Genomic DNA, 12,971 nt, shown 5'->3' on the forward strand with positions numbered 1-12,971 from the left:
TAATGTAGGGGCACTCCAGAATTTTAAATCATGATGTTATTTGTCCACACTTGATTATATAGCTGTATAAAGGGTTGGGCAAAAGTAGGTTTACAGTTGTGAGTACATGAAACCGAGTTTATTCTTGTATTGCTGTTTATTCATTACTGCATTATTTTCCAGTCAAACAATTGTAGACTTACTTTTGCCCCACACTAGATCTTTCAAGAATATTTTTTCACAAATAATTCTTCCACACGCCTTTCTTGGAATCCTCCACTCACAGAGTTTCCCTGTCAACCTAAAAGTTAAAATCTATCTGTAAAATTAATATTGGACTGAAGAAGAGGTACACATCTCCCACCAAATTTGTTTTACTTTAATGTGAGGAAATGGTAAGAACAGTCAAAGCCCATTCATATAATGAACATTCAAGGGGCACACAGAGTATGCTATTGTGCAATTACTCTGATTGCTTTTTCTTTCAAGTATAATGTCCTCCTAGTCTAAATTAATGTGTTTTTCTTCTCTGCTGAGATAATCCTCAGAAATTTGACGATAATCTTTTCTATATCACATCAATTCCTCTTAGTACAAATACAAATTTCCTTGAGGACAAAAAATGAAGATTGTAGCTGTTGCCATCAATTTCCTAGGTTCAACAGGAGAATATTGCTTTGTGAGCCCTGGGGGCTAGGATAGTCTGCCTGTTTGGAAGGCAATTTGTATACTTGTTCTCTCTGAAGGATGCTCAGCTTACTTTGATGTTAATGTTTGGTATTATGTGATTTTTGTGAATTGATTTTTTAAAGCTTCAGGCAAAAGAACGAAAGCGTTTTCCCCTCTACATGTCTCCTTTCTTCACTCAGTTCTATTTTATGAGTAATGCTGAAACACCAAAAACTGTATGTTTTGTCCAGAGGAAATGCAAAAGCTCATTCTATGGCCTGGAAGTGGATTTGGCAAAATTCAATCATAAAACAAAACAAGACCAGAAAACCCCACAATAATCTGGGTAGGTCTGGGCACTAAGATATATGTCTTTTATTTCATCATCTTTAATCCAATCTCCTACTTGCTTGGCTGATTTTTAACTCACCAAATTAAATAAATAAATGAACAAACTCCAGTTTCACAAAGAGAACTTACGGGAAATGATGTTTTCGTACCTTTAGAGAAGCAAAAAGACAATCGTGCTCCCATGGCTGGAACATATATAGCTACTTCTCTTTTAGTGCAGGTTAGAGCCTGGTGGGAAAATTGGACCCTGCCTTTTTCAAATATCCCCCAATTTTGCATTGTATTTACTTGATCTTGTTTTGACAGTAATTGTGCTATTTATGTTCCTATCCTTTATGCCCAAGAGAATAAATAGTAAGAGGACGTGCATTTTACTACCTTCAAAAACCCATTTACACCAAACTACGAATTTTTTTAAAGTTCATCTGTGAAATGACATCACACAAAAAAAGTTAGTTTTGGTAGTTATACTGACAAATACAATGCTTTTAATCAGTTAAGATTCTGAAGAAAATACATACCCAAACCTTCCGATTCAAATAGACATGTTTCATCTACCCCTAAATCTCGGCACCAGGATAAGAAATTTGCTGTATTGTCTCTGGCGAAAAAGGAGCCTGAGGGTGCGCTGGCTTTGCATGGAATCTTCTTCATGGGCAGATTCTGAAAAACAAAGAAATCTCACTCTGAAGGAATTCTGGAAAAGTCATCACAGTGACACATTAAATACACATTTATGTTTTCAACAAAATGCTTTGGGATGACCTCATGTCAATAAATAGGTTAGTAAAGAACTAGAGAAAGGAAGTGAAATGTATATGGAACTTAGCTGGCATTAAGAGACTATAAAAATCTGTGCCTGTACACATGCTTTTTAGTATCTAATGGTAAATATACATAAGTCCCTACCCTGGCTCAAATGACCTCTTTCCTTTCTCTTATATTGTTTTTGGCCTTCTCTTCCATCAGTATGTCTCACAAAGTATTTATAAATGTATTTCTCATTTGTGAAAGAAGAATGAAATACAAATATAGTATATGAATATATATAACACACACCTGCATTCTTAGGTGCATATGTACACACACTAGAAAAATTACACAAGAACTATACAGTTAAAAAGAGAGCAGTGAAATTATTTAACACACAAGTCTTCATCACCCTCATCATAAAAATTAATATGAAAAATCTTTTAACAATAACACTCTAACATCTTTCTTCTAGACTGTTTCCTTTTAAACTATAGGGTATTGTTATATCATTCTGGTTGGATTTCTGCTACCTGATCTTGAAACATATTATTTACATTCCACACCATTTTTCTTCTGGGATAAAAAAAAAATGCTTAAAATAAGGGAGGTGTGAACCTCTACAAACTTTTCTATTAACAGTTTCTCATAATTTTAAACAGGAAATCTCTCTTGGTACCATACCAAGTGTTATAAAGAGTTGTGTGGGGTTTTTTCTTAAATAGAATATAACCAGTTTCCATGGCATAGCATGAAGTCATACAGTGAGACTCTAAGGAAAAGACAGAACTATGAATTTGTATGATCTGGGCTATATAGAGCTTTAGCTCCAAGAGAAAAAAGATCAAGGGAGAAGCACTTTGTGATTAGATTCATAGACAGGATGTCTATTCATAGAGATGCACTGTCAACCAGCAAATATAACCAAAATGTGGTTGATTGTTGAGTCCATATACAAGGATGGATTTAAAAAATATAACAATGGCCCATGAGTGGACTGGTGAAGTCCTGCTAACATCAAACTACTACTAGACTTCTTCATGAGCAAGGATTTTTATGGCTAGACAACTAGAACACTCAGTTACGATATCAGTTAAAGGCTGTGTCACTACATCTCTTTGTTGATGACTGAATTTGACTTAGGGTAGACATAATTAAAATTTTTGCATGAATATATACATATCTATAGATTAGGTACTATAGATATGTATATAAATGAAAAATGGGATTACTATATAGCAATACCCCTTTAACCACTTTGGTTAAGTAATAATTTTCAGAGAAATACTTTCCTATATGAATAGTAAAAACAAACAGATATAGAACAGCATAGTATATTCTTTATAAGATATTCACAAACACCAATTAGTCAGTACTTATTAAAATTAAAATACATATATTCTTAAATCTAACAATTCACTTTTATGAATATAGCCTACAGATATAATAGCATTACTACTTAAAGATATATGTATGGCCCTGACTGGTTTGGCTCAGTGGATAGAGCGTCGGCCTGCGGACTGAAAGGTCCCAGGTTCGAGTCCAGTCAAGGGCATGTACCTTGGTTGCGGGCACATCCCCAGTGTGGGGTGTGCAGTAGGCAGTGGATCGATGTTTCTCTCTCATTGATGTTTCTAACTCTCTATCCCTCTCCCTTCCTCTCTGTAAAAATCAATAAAATATATTTTTTTAAAAAAAGATATATGTATGTATGTTGCAATAGTGACCGAACAAAAAAATAACTTGAAATAAGAGTATGTCAAGAGAGGGCTGTGGAATAAAATATAATATAAAAATGCAATGGAACTCTATGTATCATTAAAAAGACCAAGATAAACATACATGTATTGAACCATAAGATGTTCATTATATACTCTTAAGCAAAAACAACAATTTGCAAAAACATATATATATATATATATATATATATATATATATATATAATTTCATCATTATTATTATTATACACACACTGGCATATGTATGTGCATATATATGTATATATATGATGCAAATGGACATATAAAAAGTTAAATTGCATATAAATATGTTGTATTATAAGTGCGAATACTCTATTTCCTTATAAAATGTTAACTTAGGAAAAACTCAAGGAGGACATGCATCCAAACAATAGAAATTATATTTGAGGAAAGTGATTGATGCATACAGGATCATTTACTTCTTATTTACATATTTTCAAAATACATTATATGATTTTGAGTGATTTTTTCAATATTTGAAGATTAAGTAGTCAAAATAAGTAACTTATGTCAGCCAAAACATTTTTAAAAATTGCATTTGCCCTAGCTAGTTTGGCTCAGCGGATAGAACAGCGGCCAGCAGACTGAAGGGTCCTAGATTTGATTCCAGTCAAGGGCACATGCCTATGTTGTGGGCTCATTCCCCACTGGGGGGCGTGCAGGGGCAGCCGATCAATGATTCTCTCCCATCATTGGTGTTTCTATCTCTCTCTCCCTCTCTTTTCCTCTCTGAAATCAAAGGAAACATATTAAAATTGTATTTGCTGAAACAAAATTTCTAAGAGGTGACTATAAACCTTTCATAAGGTGAATACTGGTAAGGCAAAGATCATCTTTTAAGAACATAAATAAATCCAAACACTGAGCCACTTTAAGATCTACCATCTCTTTCCCTTGGGTGGGGAAAAAATAACTTGTGAAACCATTGCAAAGGGATAAATGAATTTGAATACAGGAACTATAACCCAGGAACTTTAAAATATTTGACATAGCTAAAGGCATGCTAAAGAACATGAGGAGCATGATTTATATGGCATAAAGGCATACAATATCCATAGTACATGAAGGAAGCTAGAGATTGATTTGATACTTAATCCACCAAGGAACACATTTTGAGAGAATACCCACCAACAACAAGCCCCGAAATTGTTCAGCCTACTCTTTAAGAACTTACAAGGACAAGCACTGAGCATATAAATAAAAATAGCATTTTTTCCTACCTATAAGCCTGTCGTCCTTGCAAAGTCATCTACATATCATATACCAGAACCTAAGCATTTATTTAAAATTCATTCATATTGAAAGACATGAAAGTTATTTTAGGACAGACAAAATTAAAGCTAGCTACTGATACTTCATAACTTGGGAATTTTCAGTGTAAATAAATTCATCCGTAATACTGATTTAACAACCTGGCCTTTATGTGATTTATGGAGTATTTGTTTCTGTTATGGAGCTGTTAAAGTCAGTGCTTCCATGTCAGCTGAAGACTAGGAACTGTAAACAGTGTGAAAGGAAGCTTCCAATCTTCACCCAGATGAAATTTTTTATTGCTATAAATTGTTTAAAGTCATCTTCATTAGTCCAAATGACTAGTGAACCCTTATATACAGTACAGTACCATCACACACACTAGGAGAAAGGATCTTTACTCATTGGCTGAGAACAGTAGTACATAGCTTGTAAGATCCAAAATTCTTCCTGACTGCACGTCAACCAAAAAGCAAAGGGTCAAGGGTCTTCCCAGGGTTGACGTGCCATTTATGATTAAGAGTCTAAGGGAAGAAGTCTAATTTCATTTGAATTAAAAATCAAATGATTCAATAATACCAGCACTCAATACTTTTGTGACATAAAAATATTTTGACACATTTTACACAAAAATTGTTATAAAGTTCTGAAAAACTTAGCAATTATATATCTTCCATCTCTATGATTTTTTAATTTGTTAATTTTTCTAGGTTCTCATGAAAATTCTGGGAAAAGGCCAGCTCTGCCTGAATCTCTTCTTTAATATCAGTAAATAAAAGAAAAACAGAAATATTGAATAAAATCAACTTTCCCCTTTCCAAGGAAATCTTAAAGAGTAGGTTTAGAATAGAGAATGGCCCTGAGTAGTTAAGGAAGTACTAGAGGACCGGTGCACAAAAATTTGTGCACTCAGGGGGGTCCCTCAGCTCGGCCTGTGCCCTCTTGCAGTCTGGGACCCCTCAGTGGATGTCCACCTGCTGGCTTAGGCCCACTCCCTGGGGGATCGGGCGTAAGCTGGCAGTCAGACATCCCTCTGGCAGCCCAGGAGCCCTCGGGGGATGTCCACTTGCCAGCGGGGAGCAGGCCTAAACTGCAGTCGGACATCCTTAGAACTGCTGAGGTGGGAGAGGCTCCCGCCACCACCGCTGTGCTGGCAGCCGTCAGCCTGGCTTGTGGCTGAGCAGAGCTCCCCCTGTGGGAGCGCACTGACCACCAGGGGGCAGCTCCTGCATTGAGCGTCTGCCCCTTGGTGGTCAGTGTGTGTCATAGTGACCAGTCATTCCCAGTTGTTCTGCTGTTAGGGTCAATTTGCATATTACCCTTTTATTATATAGGATAGAGGCCTGGTGCACAGGTGGGGGCCGGCTGGTTTGTCCTAAAGGGTGTCCCGGATCAGGGTGGGGGTCCCACTGGGGTTCCTGGCCAGCCTGGGTGAGGGGCTGATAGCCGTTTTCAGGCTGGCCACGCCCCCCGGCGACCCAAGCTCCCAGCCTCTCCCTTTTTTATTTTTTTTATTTTTTATTTTTCAGGGCCTCCTTGAGCGGAGGCCAAGGGTGGGCTAGAAGCAGGTATCTGAGATTTATTTATCTTCTGTAATTGAAACTTTGTAGCCTTGAGCGGAGCCCAGGGCCGGCCAGGGCAGGCAGGAAGCTTGGCTTCCTCCATCTCCGGGGGCAACCCAAGCCTCCTGCTCTCTCCAGCTCTGTGGCCGCCGCCATCTTAGTTGGGTTAATTTGTATTATTTGCTCCTGATTGGCTGGTGGGCGTGGCTTGTGGGTGTAGCAGAGTGGCGGAGTGATGGTTAATTTGCATGTTTCTCTTTTATTAGTGTAGATATACTTGAATAGCTGAAAACTGATCACAGATAGGGAGAGAAATTCTTCAGATCTATAGAAGCTCTACACATAGCTCATTTGATATATCTTCCCTTTACCACTCAACTCTCCAAAGAACTCCTTTAAATTATATAATGTCCTTAATTATTTACTCATATTAGCTTTTCCAGGCAATGCTGTTATATATTACTAGAGACCTAGTGCATGCATTTGTGAACCAGTGGGGTCCCTCTGCCTGGCCTGTGCCCTCTCACAATCCGGGACCCTTTGAGGGATGTTGGAGAGCCAGTTTCAGCCCGATCCCAGCAGGCCAGGCTGAGGGACCCCACTAGTGCACGGATCCATGCACCAGGCCTCTAGTATGCATATAAGATCTTTGGTTAATCTCTTCCCACCTTCCTCCCTTTCCCCTTCCCTCTGAGATTCATCCACCTGTTCCATATTTCTATGCCTGTGCAATGCGCGTCTGCCCCCTAGTGGTCAGTGTGCATCATAGCTATGGGTCGAACAGTCTAATGGTTGAATGGTCACTTAGGCTTTTATATATATAGATGTCCTCAAAACCTGATTGATGGATACATGAATGAACAATTAGACCGTACTCCTCAAACTAGATCATAATCAATTTGATAACAAGAGCAAAAGACTGTATTAGAGATTTTAAATTCTCAAGGGATAAATTTCTAGGGCCTTCAAAATTCACTAAATTCACAGTATAATTACACATAAAATGTTTCCCATAAATTAAGAAATGCATAACTGAAAATTTTAAGTAACATCTATTTTTGAAAGTTACTAAATACAGAATGATGAGTAGAGAACAACTGCCAAGCTGAACTGAAACTGGGTGGAAATTTAGGCTCACTTACTCCCCAAGCAAGGGTCATGCTACTGTGCTCCAGCCTTCATGGTGTGGAATTCAATATTTGTGTTAGCAAAGTGAGGAATGACTACTAGTAAAGCATTGGGATCATGTGCAAGTAGTTGATAAGATGCATATTAACTTTTCTAATACCAAGAGTTTTAAGTTTATCCTTTTCTCTCAATGGAAGTAACCTGAGATATCTACTCATGACCACTAAAATACTTACAAATTTGATGATTAACATACAAGAAAATTGTTTGAATATCAAAAATGTCCTCACTATTCCCACAGGCAATAACCAAGTTAGGTTGAAATAAAAAGAAAAAATTCAAATTTATTTCTGAAGGTTTTTAATTCAATCCATTACCATTTAGGTACTTGCTAGGGCTTTGGAATCCAATTACCTGAGTTCAAACTTAGCTATATCACCTTCTTACAATGATACTTTGGGGAAAATTATTTGATGTTTCTGTGTCTCAGTTTCCTCTTGTATTCAATGAACACAGAAAATAATGCATTTCATTGGCTATGCATATATGAGTGTGAATTAAATAATATAAGTGTAGAAGTATTCAATAAAAGTTCTTTATTATCATCATCAATGCAAGTAAAATATACTAAATTGCCTATAATTTCCTTTTTTCATATTGCAAACATTTTATTTTTTTTGAATGGGTACAAGAACTCAGAGAAAGATTGCAAACAATTTATTTCTATCTTCACACTAAACTTGAATCTCACCTTTAGAATAGTTTTCCAATAGAACTTTCTGTAATAATGGAAATGTTCTATATCTATTAGTATACTATCCATTATATTGACATGATGATTGAGTACCTGAACTGTGGTGAGTGTGACTGGAAACTAATTTTTCAATTTTATTTCACTTTATTCAATTTAAATTTATAGGCACATGTGGTTTGTGGCTCTCATATTAGATAGCACATTCATCCTTAATAAGGAGAGTAAAGGCATTGTTTGAAGGTTAAGAGAGTCCAATAATTTACAAGTTGACTAGTTTCCCTCTAACTAATGTCATACCCAGCTCTTTCAACTCCCCTCAAATCCAACAGTCTCCCTTCATATAGTCCTCCCAACACAACTATGTTGGTCATTTACAAGGAGTTTACTTATATGCTGCAGAGTTCAACATGCATGTGTCTTAGTTATGGTGTCATGGGTATTAAAGCTTCAAAAGGGTAGTCATGACTAATTCAATTTATAAAAGTTATAATAATCTATTCCTAGAGAACCAGGATCTTATTTATCATTATTCTGTCATAGTGCCAAATATTGTGTCTAACACACAAGCAGTACTTACTGTTTTCTGAATCATATGGTGGGTGGAGGAAGAGGAAATTAACATTATGGGGACCTACCGTGTTCTAGGCACACAAAACTTTCATTCATATAGATTATCAAATTTAAATCTCAAAAAAAAATGGTGCCATGAATCACCTACCATGAGTTAGGTAGGTATAGTATCTCCATTTTCCAATAGTATCTCTATTTTTTTCCATGAAAATAATGAACTCATGCACAACTAAAATTAAATCGTGTCATCTCTTATGCCCATACACTTCTATTTGCCTTATGACAGCTCACCAATGCCTTTAACTTAATATATTTCAGCATTTATTTCCCATTTTTTTGTCCAGGTAACATTAAAATAAAAAATTATATATTCTCTTTGAACCATTCAAACTAGAAAAAAATTAAGAGAATGGCAATTTACTCCTCTATATGCAGTGAGTTGAAAATTTAATACTAGTTTAAAAGAATCCATTCTTCACAAAGTTTGAGGGAAACTACTCCCCTTGATTTGCAGTTACTTCAGACATAAAACAGAACAGATATATAAAAGATGTGGAAAATGCCAAAAACTAATATATTTCCTTTTCCAAAGGGCATACAGAATGTGCTGTGCAAATACGCAGTCAATAAAGTCACATTTTCCATGATGGAATCAATGTTTCCATCCCCTTGCTATTTTTAGTTTTGCTATGTGTTTTATTGAAAGAAAATTCAATAAAATCATTTCAATGAACATTCACAGCATGAAGACATCTAACTATAACTACTAAGTGACTTTAGAAAAGATGGAAATATATTCTTCAAGATCAAAAATTGTAAAAATTAAAAATAAGGAAAATCCTTCCTGGTACCATCAATTTCTCCTGGGGGCTATGCAATAGGACCTCATGCCTCAGACAAATTGAGCTATGATTTGGTACAGTAGCCACTCATCTCACTAGGACTAAATTCAAAATGGGCCTTTCCACTCCTTTTGCCTCCAACATATTGAGGGGAAACAGAATGTGCCAACCCAAAATATGCCTTTTGGGATATTGAATATTTTAAGCTGGTTATTGTTAAGAAACAAAAGACTCAGAAGAAATCTTTTGCCTTCCACCTTACTTCCTAAAAAAAGATGAGATAGAGGACCTGCTCCAGGAAGGGAGCAATCATCATAGATGAGGATAGTTTAATATGAATGAGGTGTGATAGACAGGGAGGAACTTAGCAAGGTCCATTGGATCAAAGCCCTCTGTGTCCCATTGTTAAAAATGGCTCAGCAAACATTTATTTGCCAAACATTTGCTTTTCCTTCACCCTGTGAATTGCTTTTCTGCCCTTTGAAGTCCCAAACCACACATCCCACTTTCTCCTTAGCTCAAAGTGGCATATAAGCCTCAACTGCCCAATTTATCCTAGGGCACCATATTTTTATAAAACCCCTGTATGTAAATATATAATAAATTTGGTTCTTTTCTCCTATTAATCTGCCTAGGTCAATTGAATTATTGGACCAACCAGAAGACTTATAAGAGGAGAAGAAAAATTATATTTCCTCCCTCACAATAGATTTCATTTGAGAAAGAACAGGTCTTACAGCAAAATTTGGTGCAATCTCTGTGCTATAACATCATAAAAACATTCACATGAATATAGGGGAAAAAAGAGATTTCTCATGGCAGAATTCTGGTTTATCCTGTAAAATGAAGGAAAGTCACTTAAATAATAAAAATGAATAATATTTTAAGTATTTTGAATTATCTGAAATTATCTCTGGCATAATATAAAATGATGTTGAAAGTGATAGTCAGACCTAGTACTCAAAAGTACTCAAATTTCAGGCTTAAAAGATGAAGTGGACAATAAAAGTTAAGATGTAAATGAGTTAGAAACTTATGTACACATAAAAACCTGCTTTACTCATAATTGCCAAAACTTGGAAGCAAACAAGATGCCCCTCAGTAGATCAATGGATAAACTGTGGTACTTCCAGACTATGGACTATTATTCAGCAGTAAAAAGAAATGAGCTATTAAGTCATAAAAGATATAGTGGAACCTTAAATGTATTACTAAGTGAAAGAAGCCCAAGTGAAAGGCTAAATATTGTATGATTCCAACTTCATGGCATTCTGGAAAAGGGAAAACTATAGAAACAGAAAAATGATTTAGGGGTTTGGGAGGATGAGGGGATAAATAGGTGATTCATCATGTGATTCATTCATTCATCACATGGGATTTTTAGGGCAGTGAAACTATTCTGAATGATACTATAATGGTGGGTATATGTCACTATGCACTTGTCAAAACCCAGAGAATATGCGACAGGAGTGAACTTTGGAATTTGGGGGACAGTGATGTGTCAGTATAAGTTCATTGATTGTAACAAATGTAGCATTCGTGTGCTTTCTGATCAATTTTGCTCTAAAAATTAAAGTCTTCAAAAAAGTAATTATGTCACTGACAGTTGCTTAAGAAGCACCAAAGGCTTCACTAAGGAGAAAATGCAGGAACTTCAACAACAAATGCATTCTTTCCACTTGTATATGCGTTGTGCCTAATTTTACATATATATCCACATGGGAATCATTATCTAACTGCTCTGCTACTCTGAAAAGCTTCTGTTCTCCCAACTAATTGTTTACATATGACTAGACAGAGACTGGCTTCTTAAAAATTCCAAAAGTCTAGCCCTACACTTTAAAATACAGTTAAACGTTGGGGCCTTCTAAAAATGTTTAGTAAAAACTTAATCTGATTCCACTCAACCAATCATTATTAAAGCACAGCTCTATGCCAGTTGTAACACTCAGCATCAGGGACTGAAATAGAAAAAAGACAAGGCCATGATATAGTATTTCTGAAGACCCTCAGTGTCTTTGAAAACAGACTTAAAAAATCATGATCTCACCCTAGCCAGTTTAGCTCAGTGGATAGAGCGTTGGCCTGCAGACTGAAGGGTCCCAGGTTCGATTCCAGTCAAGGGCATGTACCTTGGTTGCGGGCACATCCCCAGTAGGGGGTGTGCAAGAGGCAGCTGATGGATGTTTCTAACTCTCTATCCCCCTCTCCCTTCCTCTCTGTAAAAAATCAATAAAATATATTTTTTTTAAAATCATGATCTCATATGGTAAGAACTTCAATAGAAGTTTAAGTATTTAAATAGAAGCTTAAATTTAGTTCTTTGAGAAATTTACGAGTGTGTATTTAACTTTGGGGAGAGGTTGATTAGGAATCATTATAGGAAAGCCTTACAAAGGAGAAGCAATTTACAAAATAGAAGGATCTCAAATGCTCACCGGGCACAGTGTATTGCATTAAGGGAAACATCTGGCAGAGGCTTGAACAAGCATGTGTGCTATGGATGAATACAGAGCGCATGCGGAGGAAAAGATGAGTCCAAAAAAAGTCAGCTGGGCCGGGATCACAAAGGGCATTTTATGCCAAACGAGGCCAGGCAGATTAAATAACAGAATGAAATGGCGAGGTCCAGGGGACTAAATGGAATGGTGGAGACTGGAAAACTGAAGAGCTCACGGCATGTCCAGGAGGGACAGCCTTATTCATTTAGATCTACCTCACTGTTACCATAAAGAGATGCAGTGCCAATGTTGTTTGATCCTCTGAATTTCCAGAAGAATTTGGAAATCCATATATTTTAATGTGAATATTCCCCGAATTTGAATCACTGGATCCTATAGACAGATGTATGTGGTTGATGGCCTGCAATCTCAATTTTAAACTCTGAAATAACCCAATTTTGTATGTGCTTTGGAAAAATAACTATGTCATTTGTTGTCAAAGATGGATTAAGGGAATAAAGAAAAAAAATAGATAATTCTACAGAAGCAAAAAACAGTGATTTCTTTCTTTTTTTATCACTTCCATCTTGGAACACCTGTAAATCACAGGTAGTGTAGGAAGACTGAAAGAGTGAGGTTTGAATGGAGGAAGAAAAATTTATTCTCTAAATATGAAATATTTCTGAGAGAAAGGAATATTGGATACTAGGAGTGACAGTCCCTCTGATTCTCAACAAAATTAATAGTAGCTGCTAATAATTAATGAATTAGAGGAGTTAAAACAAATTGGGGATGGTTTTAAATATATTTTTGAGAATGTGTCATTTTTCTGTGTTCCGTCTACAATCAAGGAACTACCTTAAGGAAATAGACAAGAAAATTCTTTTGAAATATATCTTGAATTTTGTCTCTCG

General features: G+C 36.2%; 1 protein-coding gene across 3 annotated transcripts in view; it reads right to left on the reverse strand.

Annotated features, from left to right (window-relative positions):
• GAS2 (growth arrest specific 2) overlaps positions 1-12,971 on the reverse strand; it is a 123,404-nt gene that overhangs the window by 70,714 nt on the left and 39,719 nt on the right. For all 3 annotated transcript variants that reach the window (XR_011472894.1, XM_070426637.1, XM_070426635.1), the window contains exon 4: positions 1,521-1,662. Coding sequence is in view for 2 of the 3 variants with exons in the window: in XM_070426637.1 (XP_070282738.1) it covers positions 1,521-1,662 (142 nt within the window). In the remaining variant the exon portion in view is untranslated. The remainder of the gene's footprint in view (positions 1-1,520; positions 1,663-12,971) is intronic.

Source organism: Myotis yumanensis, unplaced genomic scaffold (genome assembly GCF_028538775.1).
Source record: "Myotis yumanensis isolate MYYU_CA2020_CCGP unplaced genomic scaffold, mMyoYum1.0.hap1 SCAF_10, whole genome shotgun sequence".
NCBI lineage: Eukaryota > Metazoa > Chordata > Mammalia > Chiroptera > Vespertilionidae > Myotis > Myotis yumanensis.